The sequence below is a fragment of the Pan paniscus genome, chromosome 18, assembly GCF_029289425.2.
Source record: "Pan paniscus chromosome 18, NHGRI_mPanPan1-v2.0_pri, whole genome shotgun sequence".
Taxonomy (NCBI): Eukaryota; Metazoa; Chordata; class Mammalia; order Primates; family Hominidae; genus Pan; species Pan paniscus.
In genome coordinates this window covers 20,549,880-20,573,557 of record NC_073267.2, presented here as the reverse complement: position 1 = coordinate 20,573,557, position 23,678 = coordinate 20,549,880, and the positions used below count along the sequence as shown (strand labels likewise).

At 45.5% G+C, this 23,678-nt stretch overlaps 1 protein-coding gene across 1 annotated transcript; it reads right to left on the bottom strand.

Moving 5' to 3' along the window:
- Positions 1–2,459: 2,459 nt before the first annotated feature.
- On the bottom strand, positions 2,460–23,330 carry CLEC19A (C-type lectin domain containing 19A). The gene is made up of 3 exons (XM_003830564.5): positions 23,108–23,330; positions 10,214–10,379; positions 2,460–5,014 (listed from the first exon to the last, which is right to left on the bottom strand). Exons 1-3 carry the CDS (start codon positions 23,193–23,195, stop codon positions 4,858–4,860), a joined length of 411 nt encoding a protein of 136 aa, XP_003830612.2. The 5' UTR covers positions 23,196–23,330; the 3' UTR covers positions 2,460–4,857.
- Positions 23,331–23,678: the final 348 nt, after the last annotated feature.

Genomic DNA, 23,678 nt, shown 5'->3' with positions numbered 1-23,678 from the left:
GATTTTGCAGACAAAGGGGAACTTCCGGCTGCAGGTGTTATCATTCCATGACCTCAGAGCTGTGATGGAAAGAAGCAGAGAATCTGGATGAAAATCCATCCGCCAAGATAAAAGTAACCCCACCACTCCTCTGAAGTAAAAGCCATCTCCAGTAGGCCTTGTGTCTATGCTGGCAGCCCTTTCTTGCTGATACTTGACAAGCCTGCTGTCCAGCCTTACTCTTGCATAAAGCTGATCCTGGCTTGTCACCTTGGATGGGAGGATGAACTTCAGCCAGAGGCTTGGCCCAACTCTGGCTACCCAGGGCTCCAGGAGGGCTCCCAGGAAAATAAGCTGTTCTCTACCTCCCTCCCCTAATTCGGAAAAGAAAAAAGAGCAAAGAGGGAATAACAATTAAGTGTCTGGGTCTGGAGTTCTGTAGATCTAGATTTGAAACCCAGCTCCACTACTTAGCTTGCTGTGTGACCTTGAACAAGTTGCTGAACTTCTCTGAGCCTCGTTTTCCTCATCAGCAAAGTGGGAATATTGTTTCTATTTCTTAAGATTGGTGTGAAAGTGATGATTCATGATGATGCTGGTGATTGCTAATACTGAATACTGAGCATGGCAGCTATTCTATGAACACTATCTTCTTTTTTTATTCACATTAACCTGTGAGTTAAGTATCATTAGCCACATTTTGAAGACGAAGAATCTGAGGCACCAAGAGGTTAAGGCATTCTCTTTGGGCTACACATTAAGGATGGAGCGGGGGTTCACACAAGGGCAGTCAACTCCCGAGTCCATGCTCTTGCCACGGTGATATATCAACTGTGCCTCCTTTAATCCTCACAGCAGTCTTGTAGGTAGGACAAATTATTAAGCCCATTTTATAGAAGAAGAAACAGAATCTCAGAGAGGATAAGTAATTCTCTGCAATGACAAAGAACTAGAAAGAAACAGGGCCAGAATTTGAATTCAAGTCTATACTCTTCTCACTACCCACACCCTCATGCCACCACACATGTGGCTTGCTTCAGGAGCATGAGTCTGTGGAAGGGGCTTGCACTTTGATGTGTTGTTGAGCTGACATGGAAGCATCACCCCTTGACTACTCTCTATACAAGTCTTTATTCCCCCCATGCTTCTATTTATAACATCTTTTCATTCAAGTTGGAGTTTATGTGTCAACCAAACCCCATTTAATGTTGTTTAAAGCATATCCATTGTGGCGAATGGCCATGCCCCCAACACCCTAGTGACCTCCACCGCTCTCCAAGGTGCTGAACAATTTGCCAGTCTCAGGCCATCAGGTGCTCCTCTTCCCCCAAGGCCCTTCTCCGCCCTCCCCACCTGTGACACCTCCTGGGCGCCCCTGCAAGAGCCTTGGTTCCAGGGGTACCCACCACTGGTAGGCCTGTACCATATCTGCACGCAGTCCTCTTCTTCTGGGTCCGCGTGGACGCCATCATCTGGCTGGCTGCCATCCCAGTAGCTGTAGTCATAGGATGAGCCGTCAGTCCATTCAAACTGCCCTTCCTGGGAGGGTTCCACCCAAAGAGACAAAGAAGCAAGCCAAGGAGAAGAAGATCAGGCATTTGAGCCAGGCAGCTCCAGCTCAGACATCTTAGCAACTTAATTTCTAACACCTCTGCACAGATGTCCTCATTGAGGCTGCTGCTATCTGATACTACTGCTACCAATCTGACTGCTATTATTACTACTATTACTAGCTGCCATTTGTTGAGGGCTTATTATGTGCCATGCCAGGCACTTTACTCATTTTATCCTCACCATTCTGAAAAGCAGGCGTCATCAGCCCCATTTTACAGGTAAGAAAACCGAGACTCAGATTGGTCTACCCAAATTCATACAGCAAATAAAGCATTAGTGCTGGGAATCAAATCCAGGTCTATCTGAGTCAAGTACCCAAGACCCCTAACTACTACACTTTGCCAGTGGATGGGAGTCACTTTCCATCTGTTTTCTTTTTGTCTAAATAGTCCATGTTTTTCTTGCCTAGGGTGGAACTACTCTGTCCAATTGCAAGGAAAGTCCTGTTGGGAATTTGATTGGTGTTGCAATAAATGTGCAAATTAACTGTGGAAAAAACTACATCTTTACAACTTGTCCAGGAACAGGAGCCATTTCTCCATTTATTTAAGTTTTAAGAAAAGTACCCCCAAAGCACTGATAATTATGGAGCCCACGTCATGTAATGGGAATAGCATGCTACTTCTGAGAGAGAGACCAGAGCTTGAGGTCCCATGTTCACCCACTGCCTAGCTCTGCAACCTGGGCAAGTTACTTAACCTCTCTGAGCCCCAGTTTCCACATCTGTGTGGTGGAGTTAATGTGTCCTTTAGAGAGTTGTTGTGAGTGTTGAACAAATTAAAGCATGTGAAGGACTTAGTACAATGCCTGACACATGGTGCCCAGCTCTGAAAAGAAGAAGAAAAGGCATTTTCTTGTATTTGTTATTATTATTATTATTATTATTATTAGGTCTTTCAATACAAGTTTCTTTAACTCTGATTTAATGTAATTATAATCCAATTTTAGAGTTGCTATTATAAATGGACATTTTAGTGTTTTTAAAATTATAACTTCTCTATGTGTTCTTGCCAGTTGAAGTCTATTGATTTAAAAAATCACCAGGCATGGTGGCTCATGCCTGTAATCCCAGCGCTTTGTGAGGCTGAGGTGGGAGGATCACTTGGAGCCAGAAGTTGGAGACAATCCTGGGCAACATAGTGGGACCCTGTCTCTACCAAAAATTAAAAAACAATCCAGGTGTGGTGGTGCCTGCCTATAGTACTAGCTACTATGGAGCCTAGGTTGGGAGGATTGCTTGAGCCCAGGAGTTCAAGGTTGCGGTGAGCTGTGATTGCACCACTGCTCTCCAGCCTGAGCAACAGAGCAAGACCCTGTCTCAAGGAAAAAAAAAAAATAGGCCGGGCGCGGTGGCTCACGCCTGTAATCCCAAAACTTTGGGAGGCTGAGGCGGGCGGATCATGAGGTCAGGATATCGAGACCATCCTGGCTAACACGGTGAAACCCAGTCTCTACTAAAACTACAAAAAATTAGCCGGGCATGGTGGCGGCTTCCTGTAATTCCCAGCTACTTGGGAGGCTGAGGCGGGAGAATGGCATGAACCCAGGAGGTGGAGGTTGCAGCGAGCCAAGATTGCACCACTGCACTCCAGCCTGGGCGACAGAGCGAGATTCCATCTCAAAAAAACAAACAAACAAAAAAAAAACAGCAAAAAAAACAAAAAAACTCAGGACTGACTACACTGTTACTTATGCTACTTTAAGAGCAATTTTCATCATCCTTAATGAGTTCCTATAATATGCTAAGCACCACGCTAAGCTCTTTACATGCATTAGCTCACTTATTTTTCTTTTCACAAGGCACTGTTATTTTCATCCCCATTTTACAGACACAAAAACTGAGGCTCAGAGAGGTTTTTAAAATTTGCACAAAGTCACCTACCAGCCAGTAAGTGGCAGAGAAGGAGCTGGCACTGGAACCTTATTCCCTATAGTGCCCTGAGCAAGGCAAGAAGCATACATACAACATAGAGACTCAGTATGTGGTTTGCCCAGGAAAAATTTGAGGACAAAAATCTCCAGGTGGAGTTTGCTGTGACATTGCAGAGATCTGGTCCAAGCTATCCTCTTCAGCCTTATTATACACCCACCCCTACCCCACTCTGCGCTCTAATCACAATGGTCTTCCTTAATTAACTTCCTTGAATGTGCCAGGACCTCCTCTTCCTTAGGATGTTGACCCATGCTATTCCCTCTACCTGGAATATGCTGTCTCTGGCTAACTCCTATTTACCCATTAGACACTAACTTAAATATCTCTTACTAAGGAGGGCTGTGGCAGCCACAGAAGTACATTACCCAGATCGCCTTCAGGAGGACCAGAAGAAAGCAGAGTTGATGGACAGCCCCAGGTCTCCTGCCGCCTTGGATTCACTGCCTTGCCTGTGATAAGGACATGCCTCTGCCTCTTTGGAGCTGCCATTGCATTCACAGTGAGACAATGCTTCCTCCAGGCTGTTCCTAGCCAGTGACTCAGCATGTCAGGGGTAATGGTGCTGGTGCAGGATTCTGCCCAGTGCAGGATTCCAGTCTTGAGCATCTTTCCTTGGGGACTCCCCATTGGCCTAGCCAAGACTTTCTCAGCACTGTGCTGTGATCTGAGGCTCTCCCTACCCAGTCCTTCCTCTCTGATCTTCTTTCACGTGTCTTAGACCCATGGTGTTGTCTGAAGTCCTTCCCTGCCTACTTATGCCTCCTTCCTCTTTTTCGTTCACAAATATTTCCCCTCCAACATCTCTTGCACATCTAATCATGTTTTAGTGTCTTCTTTTCTTTTTTAAAGTTGGAGTCTTGCTCTGTCACCCAGGCTGGAGTGCAGTGGCATGATCTCCGCTCACTGCAACCTCCGCCTCCCGGGTTCAAGCAATTCTCCTGCCTCAGCCTCCTGAGTAGCTAGGATTACAGGAGCCCACCACAGCGCCCAGCTAATTTTTGTATTTTTAGTAGAGACAAGGTTTCACCATGCTGGCCAGGCTGGTCTCGAACTCCTGACCTCGTGATCCACCAGCCTCAGCCTCCCAAAGTGCTGGGATTATAGGCATGAGCCACCACACCCGGCCTAGTGTCTTTTTTTTTTTTTTTTTTTTAAGAGAACCCAAGCCAAACAGGTTTTCTCTGACCATGCTATCTGTTCCCATCATTTAGTAGGACATCATTAAATGTCTTTCACAAATTGGTCATGCTCTAACTGTGACATCTTGGTGTCTGATTTCTCTCTATATGCTGTGTGCATAGCCGTGACCTGGCACTGATGTGAAAAGCTTATTAAATCAAAATAGAATCCTGGCTGGAGCTTCCAAGGGGGCCCAATGGCCATTGCTTTCTCACCTGTCTGTGATCATGAAGGCCTGTCCAGACGTCAGCTGGGATGCCGGGAACACAGCTGTTCACGAGGTCGTATACAAAGACATTCTCCTCCCAGCTGCGAATTTAAGAAACATAGTAGCTGATTCCTCATGGCCTCTTTTCATAGGATGGAGTCAAAAATTGAAAGCAATCCATATTTACCTTCCTGGACCAAAGTAAATAGAGGATATGATCCAATTCGGCCTCCATTTTTCATTAAGTCACCCATATGTGGCCGGTCCTACATGGACATCTCTGGATTTGACCTATGCCAGTTCAAAGAAGGACTCAGTACTGCTACTCATCCCTAAAAATTTAAATCCATCTCAAAAACACTAGCAAATGAGGTGGATTATATTGAAGATATGATGAAGAGACAATGAAAGGAGTTTACATTGCATTGCATACATCACATAAATAAATGAAAATTTCCACTAGTCATTTCTGTTCTCTCTCAGAGGCCCTCCTTAAACTGCCCATTTATAATATATCCCCTTCTCTCCTAGTCTTTTTTCACATACCATCTCCAAAATCTCTGTTTTCCTGGGAAACTCAGCTCTAGGCTTCAACTTGCATTGCCCACTTAGCAAAACAAAGTCCCTCAGTTAACAGCCCACCATCCTTAGAAGTCATGGGTGTCTTTTGGGGGGATTCTTATCCTCTATTTCAAAGAGCTTATCAAATAATTCACCCAACAAAAGGAATCAGTGGAGGACCCTGGTGACAGTCCACTGCCAAAAACAACAAAGAAGTAGAGATGGATGGATAGATTGATGAATGAATGGATGGATGAGTGGATAGACAAATGGATGAATGGGTAGGTGGATAGGTGGTTGAATGGGTGGATGAATGAATACATGGATGGATAGATGAATAGATAGACTGATAAACAGAGAGGTAGAGAAATGAGCACAATTATTTTCATCCTATCATTAAAATGTTTCTTGAGCATTGACTTCATGCCAGGTACTGTGCTGAGTGTCTTAAGCGCATGAACTCATTTCATTCTTACAACAACCAGGCACTGGGGCAGATACTACTGGTTGTCTATCCCATAGCCATTCCTAATCCCTTACCCCATTGCCTTCATTATGACCCAGAAAAGCCAAATTTTATTTTCCCAGCTCCCTTTGCAGCTAACATTGGCCATATGACCAAGCATGGCCAGTTAGATTTAAGGCAATGTTTGTGGGGACATCTTGGAAATATTTTTCTCCATGATGAAAGGAGGGAGGTATGTGGAGAAGACCCAAGTTTCTAGCACTGCCCTTTCTCCTTAGGTTGTAGCCATGTCTGGACACAAAACTTGGAGCTGCTGCATTGAAGACGCTGAAGGAAAGCCAAAACAACTGCTCATCCAGGGCCCATATCAACGAGCCTGAAACAGGTTGTTGGTAGAGATTAGAAGAATGGGCAAGGGATGTGACAGCAAATGGACAAATGGTGGGTACACTTCACTCAAATCATTCACAGGCCCAGATGACAGATCCCACCAAAAATAATGATTCCCACTATTGGCTTCCACATGGCACTAAAAGGTGAACTTTAGTATGTCAAAGAAATCAATACAGAATGATAATAATCAGCCATAGACCTAATACTTCGCTTCAAAACATGGCCATGTCGATGTACCTTTTGTGTTGCAACAACGTGTATCTGCTCCCATCAGCTTCAATAATTCACTTCAAAACAGGGCTATGTTGAGGTACCCTTTATGTTGCAATAAGGTGTATCTGCTCCCATCAGCTTCTTCCAAATGACTGCTCTATGAAGGCTGCCAACTTATCTAAAATACCCACCATTAGAAGATTTCTTTTTTCTTGAGGCATTAGTAGTAAATCCAAGCACTCATATTTACTCTCCTTAGTTTTGTGTTAGTGAAGTGGAATTGATTGCCAATCAATTCCAGATTAGAAGCACTTAGAATTCTGGCACTCAGAATTTGTCTTAACACAGTGCTCCAGCCAGTCACTGCAGAGAGTTACTTAACATACACTCTTGGAGGAAAGGAAAGAGGAAAAAGAGGAAGGAAAGTGGAAGAGTGAGACAAGCCTTGCTCACTCTCAGAAAGATGAACTGATATGGAATGTTAAAAAAAAAACTGGCCTCCTTGAGGCAGAATTATAGTTTATTATAACTAATAATAATAATAACTCCTACTGCTGGGCATGGAGTTATCCAAGTGCTGTATAAGAACTTTAGAGGCATGATCTCTTTTAATGCCTCACAAGTTTAAAAGATCAGTGTGAGGCCAGGCGCAGTGGCTCATGCCTATAATCCCAGCACTTTAGGAGGCCGAGGGAGGCAGATCACGAGGTCAAGAGATCGAGACCATCCTGGCCAATATGGTGAAACTCCGTCTCTGCTAAAAATACAAAAAAAAAACCTGGGCATGGTGTCATGCGCCTGTAGTCCCAGCTACTCGGGAGGCTGAGGCAGGGGAATCACTTGAACCCAGGAGGCGGAGGTTGCAGTGAGCCGAGATCGCGCCACTGCACTCCAGCCTGGCAACAGGGCAAGACTCTGTCTAAATAAATAAATAAATAAAGATCAGTGTGATTATTGCTATTTTCAAGTTGAGAATTCTTGGCTTAGAGTTTAAGTGATTTGGTCAAGATTGTGCAGGTAGGAAGTGATGGAGCTGGGACTACAGTCTAGAACTGCCTGACTCTAATGCCCTTAATCAATGCTCACACTGTCCCCCACAGTTTTCTTCATTTTGAACATCTGCTGCCCTCATTCCCTACGCTTCCCAATCTTTCAAGATCCTGATCCAGGACCAGTACTTCCAGGAAAGCTTCCATGACTATTTTCTATCCAATCCTTGACAGCTTGTAGCCCAAAGTTCCTGTTCCCCCAGGGGCTGGCTGGTTAGTTTGGTTCTCCATGTTCAAGGTCCTTCTGATGCAATTGAGGTTGCAAGTACAATGAGGGCTGTCTAGAGAAAAGCCTTGATTTGGAATCACTTTTGCATTCGCTTTTTATTGAATATATCTCATTTTCCTCTACAGGCCAGGAATTCTTTGAGAATTGATGTCTTCTGTCTTTACAAGTGCCAATCCTGTACTGTGCTGTGCTCTCATAGCAGATTTGATCCCTGAAGAATGCCTTTCATAGGGCTCCATGTTAGCTGGCTTTCAGTTAATGGGAGGCACTTATGAGTCTTTGGTGGATGGGTAGGAGGGAGAAACCAGAGTATTTCTTTCCCCCTCGGCTTGGGAGTCTCTGGCAGGGGCTGCCTCTCCTCCATGGCTCCAACTCCCATAGGACTGGCCTGTCCTCCAACTCAGGCATGGAATTGGCTTTCTGCTCCTATGTATCTCTAGTTTGCCTCACTACTCCCTTTTCAGTTCTGAGCTTCCATCACTTGCCTATATTATCTGTTTTAGACACCTGTAGTGGTTCTTGTTTTCCTGGTTGGACCCTGACTGTCTCGATATATCTCTCAGCCCCACTGAAAATACACTGGTTGTTCAATACATCTGTTGGAGGAAGAGATGAGTGGATTCAAGATGCATTTGGAAACTAAGATAAAATACTCCTTCTCTATTTTTTTTTTTTTTTTTTTTGAGATAGGATCTCTCTCTGTCACCTAGACTGGAGTGCAGTGGCCTGAACATGGCTCACTGCAGCCTCAACCTCTCGGGCTCAAGTGATCCTCCCACCTTAGCCTACCGAGTAGCTGGGACTACAGGTGTGCATCACCACATCAGGCTAATTTTTTGTTTTTTGTAGCAATGGGGTCTTGCTGTGTTGCCTGTGCAGGTCTTGAACTTCTGGACTCAAGCAATCCTCCCATCTTAGCCTCCCATAGGGTTGGGATTACAGGCATGAGACACTGCACCCGACCCCTTTCTTTTTTTTTTTTATTATTTATTTATTTGTTTTTTTGAGACAGAATCTCACTCTATCACCCAGGCTGGAGTATAGTGGCATGATCTCAGCTCACTGCAACCTCTGCCTCCTGGGTTCAAGCGATTCTCCTACCCCAGCCTCCCGAGTAGCTGGGATTACAGGTGCCCTCCACTGCGCCTGGCTAATTTTTGTATTTTTAGTAGAGATGGGGTTTCGCCATGTTAGCCAGGCTGGTCTTGAACTCCTGACCTCAGGTGATCTGCCTGCCTCGGCCTCCCAAAGTGTTGGGATTACAGGCATGAGCCAACACACCTGGCCCCCTTTCCTTATTCTTAACAAAAGTCAGCGGCTCTACACATAAAAAACCAACCCCCTTTCTAAAGTAGTTTCTGAGATTCTTGAAGAACAGAGATAAGATTGTGATTGGTAGCTTGGGTGCCAATGGAACACATCACACCTGGCCTGAGAAAACTCACAAATCAGCAGGGAAGTCAGATGCAAAAAAGGTAGCAAAGCTGTGATAAAGGGAGTGTGCCAGGAGAGCTGGGTAATGAGTGTAATTAGGGGGTCAGAAGTAACTTCAGTGAAGAGATGTTGTCAGAGCTGTCTTGAAGATTGAGGAGGTATTTACCTGGAGGAGAAGATAGGGATGGAATTCCCAGCAGGGGGAATATAATGCCCAAGAGTATGGAGAAGTAAAAGAGCTGGACCAAATTGGAGAACTCTGAGATGGTCATTGTAGCTGGGGCTTTGGAGACAGAGGAATGTGGAAGGAGGCCTTGGAGGGTGGGCTATGGAATCTGAATCCACGCTTTCAAAACTGGTTTCTCCCACTTAAGAGCGGTGTCATGTGAGCAAGTTACTTACCTTTTCAGAGCCTCCCTTCCTAATCTGTAAAATGAAGATACCTATGTAATATGGCTTGAGGGAGTTTTAATGTCATGATGTACATGAAACGTGCAGCAAATAAGTGTCAGTTATGATTTCTCATATTCCTTACATCATATTCTTTATATATGTAGTGTATCAGTTGTATCACAGGATACAGAGCAGAGGACAGCACAAGACTGGCACTTATAAAGGTGGATCTTCTGGCATGCTATTTGCTACCCCTGCTGAATGCTTTGCCTTCTATAGCCAAGGATGGTTTCAATGAGAAATTGGGTTGGATAAAAAGTAGCTTCAATTGGCCAGGCACTTGGCTTATGCCTATAACCCCAGTACTTTGGGAGTCTAAGGGGGAGAATCACTTGAGCTCAGGAGTTCAAGAGTGGCCTGGGCAACATAGCAAGACTCCATCTCCATTTTTTTCAAATAGTTTCAATTACCAAAGAGAAATGCCAGTTGGAAATACCATTCTCCACCCCATTTCCCAAGGGGGTGCTTAGTTGAACTATGGGGGACTGGGGATCCCACTTACCTGTGGATGGAGGCCAGCTTGGCGGACTTCCTGCCTACAGAGAACTCAGAACAGTAGAGGTCGGCCTCAGCCCAGGTCTTATTGAGAGGGAAGAATCGATAGCAGTGACCTTTGAACTCCATCCAGAACAGGGGGCACAGGGAAGGCAGGGGCAGCTCTGGCAGGGCTGGGGGCAGAAAGGAAACAGACTGGGAGGAAGGTTGGCAGTGCTGACATTGTTTCCATAGCTTAGTACCTATTTTCTTTTCTTTACAATCTTTTAATTTTTTTTTAAGAGACAGGGTCTCGTTCTGTTGCCCAGGCTGAAGTGCAGTGGTTTGATCATAGCTCATTGCAGCCTCCAGCTCTCAGCTCAAGTGATACTCCCACCTCAGCCTCCTGAGTAGCTGGGAGCACAGGTGTGCACCACCATGCTTGCCTACATTTTTTGATTTTTGTTTTGTTTTGTTTTTGTAGAGACGAGGTCTTACTATGTTGACCAGGCTGGTCTTGAACTCCAGGGCTCAAGTGATCCTCCTGCTTCAGCCTCCCAAAGTGCTGGGATTGCAGGCGTGAGCCACCGAGCCCTGCCTGTACATACTTTTTTTTTTTTTTGAGATTGAGTTTTTGCTCATGTTGCCCAGGCTGGAGTGCAATGGTGCCATCTCGGCTCACTGCAACCTCCGCCTCCTGGGTTCAAGCGATTCTCCTGCCTTAGCCTGCCACGTAGCTGGGATAGCAGGCACGTGCCTGGTCAATTTTGTATTTTTAGTAGAGACGGGGTTTCTCCATGTTGGTCAGGCTGCTCTCAAAGTCTCGACCTCAGGTGATCCGCCCGCCTCGGCCTCCCAAAATGCTAGGATTACAGACGTGAGCCACCGCACCCGGCCACCTGTACATACTTTTAAGAATGAAAGTAAAATATGTCCCATTATGATCTGTGCAATTATATGCTTGAGGTCCAAAAAACATATACATACCTACGTTTTACTAAATTATAAAAATAATATGTGCACATCATAGAACACCTGGAAAATGTTAATGCTTTGATACATTTTTTTCTCATGTCACATTTGTATGCAGTGATGTTTTAATGTAATGTGATTATATGGTACTCTACATACCAGTCGATATTCTGATTTCTAAAAATTAAAGAGTATAAGCATTTCCCCCATGTCATTATACATTTTTGTAAACATTGTTTTAAATAGCTCTTGAATCCTCTACGGAGTGGCTCTCCTAGAGTTTATTTAATCATTCTCTTATTTTTAGACAATTAGATAGCTTCTCTGTTTTTTCAACTATTACAAATAATTCTGAGATGAGCAGTTTTGTGCATAAAGCTTTTTTGGCATTTCTGCTGATTTTCTGAGGAGAGATTTTTAAGGCTTTAATACAATTTGCTAAATTGTCTCCTGAAAGCAATTTATCCTCCCACAGTAATGTCTGAGAGTGCCCATCTCACTTTGCCCTTGCCAGAGCTCAGTGTTATCACTTTCATGGCAATCTGCAAATTTTATAAGCAAAAAAAGGGTATCTTGTTTCAATTTGCAATGCTGGACTATCTGGCAAGACTGCACATTTTCCCACATGTTTATTGCCAAGCTATAGCCAAGACTATTTATATCTTTGCCCATCGAACTCCTGGAGTTCAGGATTTGTTCTTAATTCTAAAAAGAAACAAATTTTTAAAAACCCCACGTTTGAGACAGTAAAGTTCTCTCAAGTCTCAGCCCCTCTGAAAGCTTCTTAAGAGATACTTTTTTTGGAAACCACGACTCAGGATGACTGGCGAGAGGAGACAGGCAGGCTGAGAACCTTTCTCATACTAGGTTGGATGGCTTATCCATGAAGACAGCCAGTGGGCAGGGGTGGAATCTGTTAGACTGGGGTTGAGAGCCTGGGTCCTACCCCCAGCTCTGTATCTGACCTGCCGTGAGATGCTGGCTCATTCTTTCCCATCTTGACCTTCAAACTAGATGATCATTGGGATCCCTTTTGTAGCCATCCACTCAAGGGTGGGTGAAGGTCACCCTTTAGTGGAATCTTTGCCTTCAAGCCACTATAGTGGTTGGCTGGGCTCATGAAGTAATAAAGTAGTGAACAGCATTCATTGAGCATTTGTTATAGTTTCCCTGTATGCCAAGCAAATATAGGGAAACTGAGTCTAAGGCAGGTTGAGTAACTCGCCCAAGATCATCCTGTAGGTAAGTGGCATAGTAAGGATTTGAACCTAGGCTTCCCAACTCCCAAGTTTTTGCTCATAAAGTTGGCATGATGCTTCATGATGGGAAATTAGCGGGTCTAAGAATAGTTCACGGTCTTTATAGCACCTACTTCATGGAGTTACTGGGTCAACTGATTGGGCCAAATAAAGTCACCAAGTACTTGGGATATACGGATTGTGTAATGTACGGCTATTAATGATTAGCTCAGGGTTTTATAACCAAAACTGATGGGCTGCAGGGATCCAGTGAATTTCCCAAAATCAAATGTAAAATCAAAAGTGTGTGTGCGCCTCTATGCATTTCTCTGGGGAAAGAAAGGGACAGTTGCTTTTATCAAGATAGCTGTGCTAGGCAGGCAGGTTCCAGGCCATGCTTCTCAGGGCTGGTCAGTACCACTGGGCTTTCCCCTTTGACCAGAACAGCCTCTCCCTGACCCCAGCAGCTGTGCTGACCAGGGGTACCTCCCCACCCCTCCTGGTCAATCCTGGCCAACTCTCTTTCAATGCATGCCAGTATCCAAACTGGAGCCTGTTGGTTCAGAATTGGCTTTCTTAATCCTCCTCTATATGTCAAAAGGAAGGAGCTCTGCTGGGGGAGGTAAGTGGGCACAGCACCTTGGCTTGTCCCCACCCTTTTCTGGGACTCAGGTCCCTCCTTTCTTGATGGAGAGCATTGGTCTAGGAGGACATCATCTTGATGCGTTAAAGCGCCAATGGCCAAGAGAGTTGATAGACCCTTTGTAACGCTGGGTGTTGCTGAGCTCTTTGTAGGGACTTTGAGCACTGCCTACAACACAAAAAGGCTCCACTGAATCGCTGCCTGGGGCCACTTTTTCAGCAGTTTCTCCCTTAGCATGGATGAGAAGCAGCAAATCATTTCTACCAGCGAATCATTTCTACCTTCTTTCCACTCAGTAACCAAGGACACTCATCCGTGAGAACTTGGCTAAGTTTGTCCAGGAGTGACTGGGATGACTCAGTTTTTGCTGGTGATAAACCACTTTTCTCACTCCCACCTGTCCTAAAATTACTTGGCACCCTACATACTCATATTAGAGATGAAAGTAGGGTGACCAAGCCATCCCAGTGTGACCAGGACCATCCCAGTTTTAAAATCAAGAGTCCTGGCTGGGTGTGGTGGCTCACGCCTGTAATACCAACACCTTGGGAGGCTGAGGTGGGTGGACTGCTTGAGTCCAGGAGTTCGAGACTAGACTGGGCAACATGGTAAAACCCCATCTCTATAAAAAATACAAAAATTAGTCGAGAGTGGTGGAGTGTGCCTGTAGTCCTAGCTACTCTGAGGTGGGAGGATCGATGGAGTATGGAAGATCGAAATTGCAATGAGCCATGATCACGCCACTGCACTCCATCCAGCCTGGACGATAGAGCAAGACCCTGACTCAAAACAACAACAACAACAACAAAACCCTGAGAGTCCCACATCCTGGGCACTCCTACAGTTCCCAGCAAACTGAAATTGGTTGGTCTCTCTCAAGCAGTGAGGGGGAATTTTATCGCCGCCCCTTGCCAGGAGACATTGGACAATGTCTGGAGACATTTTTGGTTATCACCACTGGAAGTGGTGGTGCTACTGGCATCTAATGGGTAGAGGCCAGGAAGGCTGCTAAACATCCTATATTGAACAACTCCCCACAACAAAGAATCATCCGACCCGAAATGTCAGTAGTGCCAGGACTGAGAAACCCTGCCCCAGATGGAAGGCAGGACTCCAAAAATGTAAAATAACCCCACAGCACAGCAACACAAAACATCACAGCAAACATTCACATTTCTTAGCCTGTTCCTATTTTCTTGAACAAAAATTAAGACACAGCCCCCGCAACTAATGAGAAGTATAGTGTGGGCTATTTCTCTAATTTTAGAGTTAAAATGTATTACTAATCCTAGCCCATGGCTTAAAAGCACTGAAGACATTGCTTTAACATTGTGTTTAAATTTAACGACATGGACCTCACTAAAGAAGTCTGCAGAAGGGAAGTCTAGCACTTTCTCCCCTGAGTTTAGAATGAGGTAAACTTCTTTGTCATCTCTCTCTGACTGTAGGAGGATTTTTTTCCCTGGTTTCCTTTCCACTGAAGATGAAACTCTTCATGAGTTTCTGCACTAAGAAAGGGTTCGAGTTTCAATTCCCTGCTTCAGATAGCTCTGACTTCACCTCCTACCCCACGTGGGTGTTAAAACCCCAGTCCAAGCATTACGAAGGCTGATGCCCTACTTAGGGCTCTGGAGCAATATGCTTGCTTTGCTGTCTATCTCTATCTTGGTTTCTGGCCCCTGGGCACCCCCCCTCACTTCCTTAGAGGTCCAGTCTAACTTTAGCAGGATGTTTGCAGATGTTCATGTGACGTTTCTGCACGGCGGTAGTGGGAAGAGCTTGTAGTCTCAAATTCACCATATTGTGTAATCTGGACGTCTCTGCTCTCTTTGTCTTCTACCTCTTTTTTTTTTAAATAAACTTTTTATTTTGGAATAAATTTAGACTTACAGAAAAGTTGTCAGAGAGTACAACGATGGTTACCAGAAGCCAGGAAGGGTAGTTAGTGGGGAAGACAGGGGAAAAGTGGGGGTGGTTAATGGGTACAAAAATATGGTTAGACAGAATGAATAAGATCTAGTATTTGATACCACAACAGGGTGACTACAGTCAACAATACTTTATTGTACATTTAACAAAAACTAAAAGAATATAATTGGAGTGTTTGTAACGCAAAGAAATGATAAATGCTTGAGGTGATGGACACCTCATTTACCTTGATGTGATTATTACACACTGTATGCCTGTATCAAAATATCTCATGTACCCCATAAATATATACACCTACTATAGCCCATAAAAATTAAAAATTAGGCTGGTCGCAGTGGCTCACACCTGTAATCTCAACACTTTGGGAGGCCAAGGTGGGAAAATCGCTTGAGCCCAGGAGTTTGAGATCAGCGTGGGCAACATAGTGACACCCTGTCTCTTACCAAAAATTAGCCAGGAGTGGTGGCATGTGCTTGTAGTCCCAGCTACTTGGGAGGCTGAGGTGGGAGGATCGCTTGAAACCAAGAGGTCAAGACTTCAGTGAGCCGGGATTGCACCACTGCACTCCAGCCTGGGTGACAGAGCAAGACCCTGTCTCAAAAACAAAAAAAAAAAATTAAAAAAATTAAAAAGTACCAAAGATAGTGTGTGGAGAGAGTTCCTGTATACCGTTCACCCAGTTTCCCCTGATGTTAACATATTAAAAAGCTAAGAAATGAACATGGCTACAACATGATTACCTAAACTCCAGACGTTACTCAGTGTTTTCCTTTTTTGTGCTCAGATCCAACTTAGGATGTCTGTTACATTGACTCTACCTGCATGTTTTATTTGACATAAACTACTCTCTCTAGTATTGGCTGGGATCAGATAAAATTGACAAGAATTGGCTGGAATTGCTCAGAATTTCTTAGCATTGTTGGATAATTTGCCAAAAATAATCTCTTTTTTCCCCTCTTTACAACCAATCAATTTTCAAGTCATGTCTATTCCATCTCCTAAACACGTCTCTAATTCAGTCTGTTCTTTCTTCCCCTTCTGCATTCTTTTTGACCTTCTCCCATGAAGACCTTCTCAACACCTTTTAGCTGTTCTTCCTGCTTTGTCTCACCTCCCAGGTCCAGAGGCATCCTTCCTCCTTGGAACAGCCTGACCTCATTTCCCTGAAACCTCGCAGGTGTTCCCTTTGCCTTTGGGAACTGCTTGCCCCTAGCTTATTCTCTGTCATTCATCCCCTCCTTACTCTGTGCTCCAGGTTTGCCCACACTTTTGCCATTTCTCAAAGACATGTTCTGACCTTTGCAGATAATTCCCTTGACCTGACTTCAGCCAATTCTGTTTCTCCTTTGAGTCTCTGCTGCAGTGACTTATTCAGGGAAGATGAGGTAGGAGCCTCTGATAAAGGCTTTTAGAGCCCCTTGCACCTCAACATTCACACATTCCTCCTCTATCCCTGTCAGCATCTGTTGTGATCATTCCTCTTCCTCTGGTACCTTGGCACGTAGTAGGTGCACAATGACTGGGCTCGAATGCATAAATACATGTAGGGAATCAAACACCACTTCTTGAGGGCAGCCTCTTGGGAAAATGGTGAGAAGGCTGTGTGCATAACTCATGCCTTTGAAACCAGGAGTCCTGACACTGCGATGGCATTCCTGGAGTTTTTTTAACGAAGTCCTGAAAGCAGAGGTTGCCAGATCCTGGTTTTGCATATTGTTTAGGACAACGATTGCTACGAAGGCCAACCTCAGCATCCCCTGGGACCTTCAGACTCCCAGGCCCCACCCCAGGCCTTCCAAATCAGAGTCTGTATTTTCACAAGAGCCCCAGGTGATTCTTGTGAATGTGAAAATCTGGGAAGCCCTGGTCTACAGTGTGCCAGCCTGAAAGATGGAGCCTGTAGAATTACTCATTCATTCATTCATTCATTCTCTCACTGAACAGAGCCTGGCAAAGAGGAATTAATAATTAATTAAATGAAAGGGGCTGAGTGGAGTGAGAAGGGGAAAAGGGTCCTTGGTCTTAAAGACTGTGGATATTTCAAAAAGAACCCCTGCCTCCAACCCTGTCTGCTCCTCCCAGAGTGGAAAACAAGTTCCTTGAGCCATTTACACCCCACCTCCCCATTCTGGTCCTTTAGGTTTTCTCCACTGAGTAATTTGGTGGTTATGGATGCCAGGGGTGAAACACACCAGAAAATGGGGCTGTGACAGGTCACTGCTCAATTACTCCCCTTTCCAACAGGGCAGGCAAAGGCCTTTAATTGGGAGGACCTGGGAGGTGGAAAAGAGCGCTGGCCTGCACCGAGACGATCATTAACTCCAGCCTGCACGGCATTTCCCCCTCCTCTTTTACCTCTTGGGTTTAAGGAATTGGGAATAGCAGGCCTTTCATCAGCCTGACCCCAAGCCAGCCTCTGCTAATCTGTCTCTTGTGAAGGGATTTCTTTAGCTTTACAGCTTGACAGTCAGGTAACCATGGCAACACAACAATCAGCGCCAACTCTGACTCAGCATTCACTGTGTGCCAGGCATTGTGTTAAATGCTTGATACAGAAAAACACACTCAATCTTCACACATCCTACCAGGTAGGTGCCACTATCACCCCCACTTCACAGATGAAGAAACCAAAGCACAGAAAGGTTGGCCAACTTGCCCAAGATCGCACAGCTCCCAGCTGGGATTTGAAGCCAGCCTGTCTAGCTCCAAACCTAGAGAGTCCTACTGCATTTAAGCCCATTTCCTTTTGCTCCAATCTTGATGGTCTGGTCCTTCATTAATTCCTTTATCCATTCAACAAGTACTATTTGAGCACCTACTTGGTCTCAGGCAGTAGATTACAAGCTGAAGATACTGTGTGGTATACTACACAGATGCGCCTTCTGACCTCATGAGCCTTATGGTCTATGAAGACCAAACCTAAGAAAAATAAGCACAGGCCAGGTGCAGTGGCTCATGCCTGTAATCCCAGACTTTGGGAGGCAAAGGCAGGAGGATCGTTTGAGGCCAGGAGTTTGAGACCAGCCTGGGCAGTATAGCAAGATTCCACCTTTACAAAAACACTTTTTGTAAATTAGCCATATGTGGTGGCACATGCCTGTAGCCCCAGCTACTCAAGAGACTGAAGAGGGAGCATCACTTGAGCCCAGGAGTTCCAGGGTGCAGCAAGCTATGACCATACCACTGTACTCCAGCCTGGGCAACAGAGCAAGACCTTGTCTCTAAAAAAAAGAAAGAAAGAAAAAGAAATAGAAGTGCAAAAATAAAGATGTCATTAACATGTAATTTGTGGATGTGTATCATGCCAGCAAAAACTTCAGGGAGCAGCCCCCTCGATTATTTTAGAAACTGGCTGTTTGCCCCTTTCTCTCCCTAGTTGAATTGGTGGCTGCCCTGTCCCCATCTTCAAGGATCCCACAGGTGATTATGACAAGGCGTCATGAGTTCCCTTCCTGGATGGGGGAAAAGAGGGTGTTGCCACAGGAACACCTAAAAGTGGAACATAACCCAGACCTGGAGATCTGGGAGGCTTCTTAGAGGAGGTGCTGTCTCAACTGAGACCCGGAGGATGAACAAGAGTTAGAGAAAGAGTGTTCCGGGGGGAGGGCACAGTGTGTGCAGAGGTCTGGAGGTGTGAGAGAGAATGGAGCATTGGAGAATTAGAAATGGTTTAGCATGGCCGGGAACTTGAGAAGGAGAAGAGGGAAGAGATGAGACTGGTGGTGGGGGAGGGGAAGTGGAGGGAGAGAGGCAGAGGGGAGGGGATGCACAAAGGGGCTGTTGCTCTGGAAACCAGGAGGCCAAACCACATGGTCTTTTCCTTCAATTAGCAACATCAGAGGCCCCCAAGGTCCCCCAGCTGGGGTGGGGGGTCAAAGCCTTTGGGAGTTCTGAGCTTGTTAGGAAAAGAAAACACATCAGTGGAACTCAGGGCTCCCCCCCACCCCCACTCTTTTTAAAGAAATAAATTGTCACCTTCCTACTGAATCTGGCTGCTGGCTCCCCTGGCCCCAATCCAGCCGCCCACAAATGCACTACCCTGCTGCCTCCTGCCCAGATCAGTCTTGGGACCCAGCCAGGAGGGGAGGCGGAGAGGCTCAGGGGCCACATTTGTCCACCCAGTCCCCATACTAGGCCCCAGACACTCCCAGGGGGCTGCAAGAAAGTGTCTCACAGACTCCAGGAAGGTGGCTGCTGCGTTCTGAGGACTCGGTCACCCTCACTGCCCTCCTGCTGTCCTACGGGTTCCACCGCCTCCTTCACAGTGAGCCCTGGCTCTGGGAAGTGGAACTGGTGGCCCCAGGTCTCTCCTGTCTAAGCTTTGCTGCCCCTTCTGTGAGCCACTCTTGAGGCCACATGAAACACAGAAAAAAGCATTAGACAATTTCTTATATTGCTAATAATAGCAGCCATTCATTGGGTGTTTAGCATGTGACTCCTTGAGATCAGCCTAGGAGGGAGTATCTGTATCATCCCCATTTTACAGATGAGGAGACTAAGGCTCAGAGAGGGTAAGTCACTTACTGTCTTGGCTCAAAAGTGGCAGAGCAATGATTGAGACTCTATTGAGACTTGAGTCTGACAGATTCAGAAACTCCTGAACAGACTAGCGCCTCTAAAAGATATCTTCTTTCTGGTCTTAGTTTTCTCATTTGTGAAATAAATCTATTAAACACCAAATGTAACAATTAATTAAGCAAATAAGTCGATGTTTCCTGGGTGCCTATTTGGCTTGAGGTCTGTGTCCTTAGGTTGCTCTCAGTCTGGAAGGAGGAACATGCACATGGCAGAGTCATCGCATGCTAAGTATTCTAGAAGTATGTACAAAGTGCTTGCTCTGTGACCATAGAGGAGGAGGGGGAACTGGATAGAATGTCCAAGGGACACTTTAGGATCCGGGCTGCTCTAGGAGGTAGGAACACCGTTGCCTATGTCTCTATGCTCCAACTTCAGAGCTTGGACTCTGGAGTCAGATGGTCCTAGCGGGAAACTCAGCTCTTTGTGCCTCAGTTTTCTAATCTGTACAATGGGCATGATCATAGTGCCTACTTCACAGAAAAGCCAGTTCCAGCTCAGAGGTAGAGATTCTAGTAAGTATTAGATATTATTACAGTAGAAACAGTCTGGGTCCCAGAGCTGAGAGTGCAATGCCAGGCTCTTGGATGGGTGAGGAAGAGGCTACATAACTTGACTCATTCCCCTTCTACGCTTCTGAAGCCCTGCAGAAGCAGATCCTGAGCTTCAAAACACTTTGCTATAAATTTCCTTTGCTATAGAGAGTTCTTGGGCTTAGGAGTCAGGGAAAGGAAACTTTTTGATGGTCAAAGAAGAATAATAAATGTTTACGTAGCTCTTACTGGGTGCCAGACACTGTTCTGAGGACTTTACATTCATTAATCCACTTAAACAATGAGATCAAAGGCAGGTTCAGAGAAAAGGTTTTGGGAAAAGGATTTAGTCTGTCTAAATCCTCCCAAGTCTCTAAGAGATGTCTAAAAAGTTTTTTTTCCTCCAAAACATAGGGGGTGGCTGAGTTGTGGTATTTGCGTATATTTGCATATGCAAGGGGTGGGTGATGAAAGGTCTGGAGTAGTGGGATGAATGACCCATGACCTGTGCCCTGTTATGCATTGTACCTAAAGGCTGGGGGTCCACAAAAGAAGATGAAAAACCAAGCCCATTCTCAATAAGGAGGACCTTGGAGGTACATGTATTCTCATGGTCTGCCGGGGCCCACAGAGAACCCTAAATCCTCCCTACAACATACCAACACACACGCTCCTGCCCACATGCACCCATAAACTCACACACATTCCCTCTGTGTTGAAATCACTTTCCTCTAGAGAATCTATCTGCATAGGCTGAAACTGGGCTTCCTGTAGGGCTGGGAGCCTGGAAAGCAGTTGAACTGCCACTTGGACAGTGATGACCATGGTTGGCTCAATTGGCCTCTGTAGCCTCAGTTTCCATAGCCGTAATATGGAAAGGTTGGGCTGAGTGGATCTTTAAGCCCATCCTTCCAATTCCAAACTCTGAGCTCTCCCAGGTAGCTGAGATTGACACAATCTCAGTCCCCTTATCTATAGAGTAGGGATGAGGCTTGGGGACTGATGTTCAGAAGTTCCTTTCAATGTTGAAGACTTTTGTCAGAATAGAAAACTGTCTCCTGGCCAATTCTAGTATAACATCAACAACCACAGTGGCAAACATAGTAATGGCAATAAGTCATTTTTTAAATGCTTACTATGTGCTAAGCACTTCACCTGCACGAGCTCATTGAAGATCTCCAAAACCCTTGATAAGGACCCTTGTTATCCCCACTTGGGGCTCAGAGAGGTGAGGAAACTTGAGTCTCAGAGAGGTCCCATGGGCACAAGCTAGTGAAGGACAGAAAATACCCCTAGTTACTCCCACTTTCAAACTCAGTCTTGGCCCCTTCCCACTTTTGCTGGGCAGAAAGGCAAGATCTTGGGATATACAAGACGCAGTCTGCAAGGATATTTTGTTTAACTTCTTTCCTACTTGCTTATTGTATTGGTGAGGAAACTGAGGTCCGAGAGTAAGGATGCAAGTCACTGTTATGAATGGAATGTTTGTGTCTCTCCTCTTCCCTGCCCCCAATTCATATGTTAAAGCTCTGACTCCCAATGTGATGGTATTGGGAGGGGGGACCTTTGGGAAGTGATTAGATTTAGATGGGATCCCATCCTTATGATGGGATTAGTGTGCTTATAAGAGGAAGAGACCAGAGCTTTCTCTTACTCTGCCATGTGAGGGTACAGTGAGAAGGCGGCCATCTGCAAGCCAGGAAGAGAGTCCTCACCAGGAATAAAATCTGCTGGCATCCTGATCTTGAACTTCCCAGCCTCCAGAACTGTGAGAAATAAATGTTTGTTGCTTAAGCTCCCCAGTCTGTGATATTTTGCTCTGGCAACCTGAGCTGATGAATACAATCAGAGAGTTTAGGACAGAACTGAAACCCCTTGCCCAAATGAGCTAAGACTATCCCTTATTGTTACCACTAGGGATGCTAGATTAAAAAAAAAAAAAAAAAAAAAAAGGATACCTAGTTAAATTTGATTTCAGGTAAACAAACAGATAATTTTTAGTATAAATATGTCCCATGTAATATTTGGGGCATGCTTACACTAAGAAATAATTTATTAATATTTATTTACTGGTATTTTATCTGACAACCCTATCAACCCACTGTTTAAATTCACTCTAACACTATCACAACCCAATAATTTGGCCTTATGAGAATCTCCATCTAGGTATTTCATTATTAGTTTTACTTGAATGGGGATTTAAAAATGATATCTCTGCCACTGCTATGATAAATAAATCCATATATGAACATAAACAAGCCTGGAAAGAACCTGGTAGAGGTGACAGTCAAGACTCTTGGCCACCAAATTATAGGATTCAGAACTCTTCTCATCCAGAGGAGGGTCCCCCAGAATCAGTAACCCAGCCCTCCTATTGCAAAGTGGAAGAAGTTGAGCTCATTTGAAGACCCTCAACCCTCCATATGGGACACTGGGAGGCCACATGCCCAAGGCTGACAGGTTCTCATCCCTGGGGATGCCCCACAAGGCTGGGGGTTGCTGGGCCAGGCCTCCAGGGAGGCCATTAGAGGGACAAGTCTCCCTCCCTGCGCACCTAACCTCTGGTGGCACAGCAGCAGCTCTGAAAGCTCCCTGGGAAGGCTGTCACAGCCAAGGTGGGGTTGGGGCCCAGATGCCAAATCCCTCACAAAACTACCATGTTCAGACCTTCCTATAGTGCCAGACACTGTGCAAAGCACTTTCCCCATGTTATCTTATCTGCCTTGCACAGTAGCCCAAAGAGAATGCCATTGTGACCCAACTTTCTAGAAGAAGTTGAGGCTCAGAGAGATCAAGAAACTTCCTCTATGTCACACAGCTTGTAAACTGCAAAACTGGGATTCAAACCCAGGACTTTTTGTGTCTGGGCCTAGAAGAGTGCCCATGACAAAGCTGGTAGGAGGAAAGCTGTCAGGAGACTCGGGTCAGGCCACCCCAACCCCCCAACAGAAGCTGCCAGGTCTCACCGATAGAACACGTTCCTGAGAGTGTACTCCTCTCCACCTGCTCCCAGCCCTGGTCCCTGCACTTACCTGGGCTGATATTGATGTCTGTTTGTGGAAACGCCTGTGCAGAGTGGAGGGTCAGGAAGGCTGCAGCCCACAGTGTCCACCTTTGCATCCTGAGCTCCTAGAAAGCAACTTCACAGCCTGAGTGGAGGAGAGAGGCTTTTTGGCTGGAGCTTGGGTCCAGGATTGCTCTCCTAGGGTCAGATGGAGCCTGGCATGAGCTGGGACAGACTGGATGGACTCCAGTCCCCTCCTCTTTTCTTCCTTTTCTCCTCCCTCCTCTTCACACTGCTGGAGACAGCTCAGAATGACAGCTGAAAGCAAAGCAGCCCTAGGCCAGCCCCCCTCAAAGAACCAAGAGACATTTTAGCTCCCAGGCTTGCCTCTGAACCAAGACAAAATTTATCTCTCAGTCTTGTCTCTGAGTCACGCTGTGGCCTTGGGTGTGCACTTCTCTGAGACTCAGTTTCCCCCTCTGTAAAATGGGATGGTAACGAAACTCACATTCCAGCCTGTCACAGGAGACAAAGCATCTCACCTCCCTCAGAGTAGATATGTACTGGAAGGTAAAAATACTGCAAGTAAGCATTGAGCG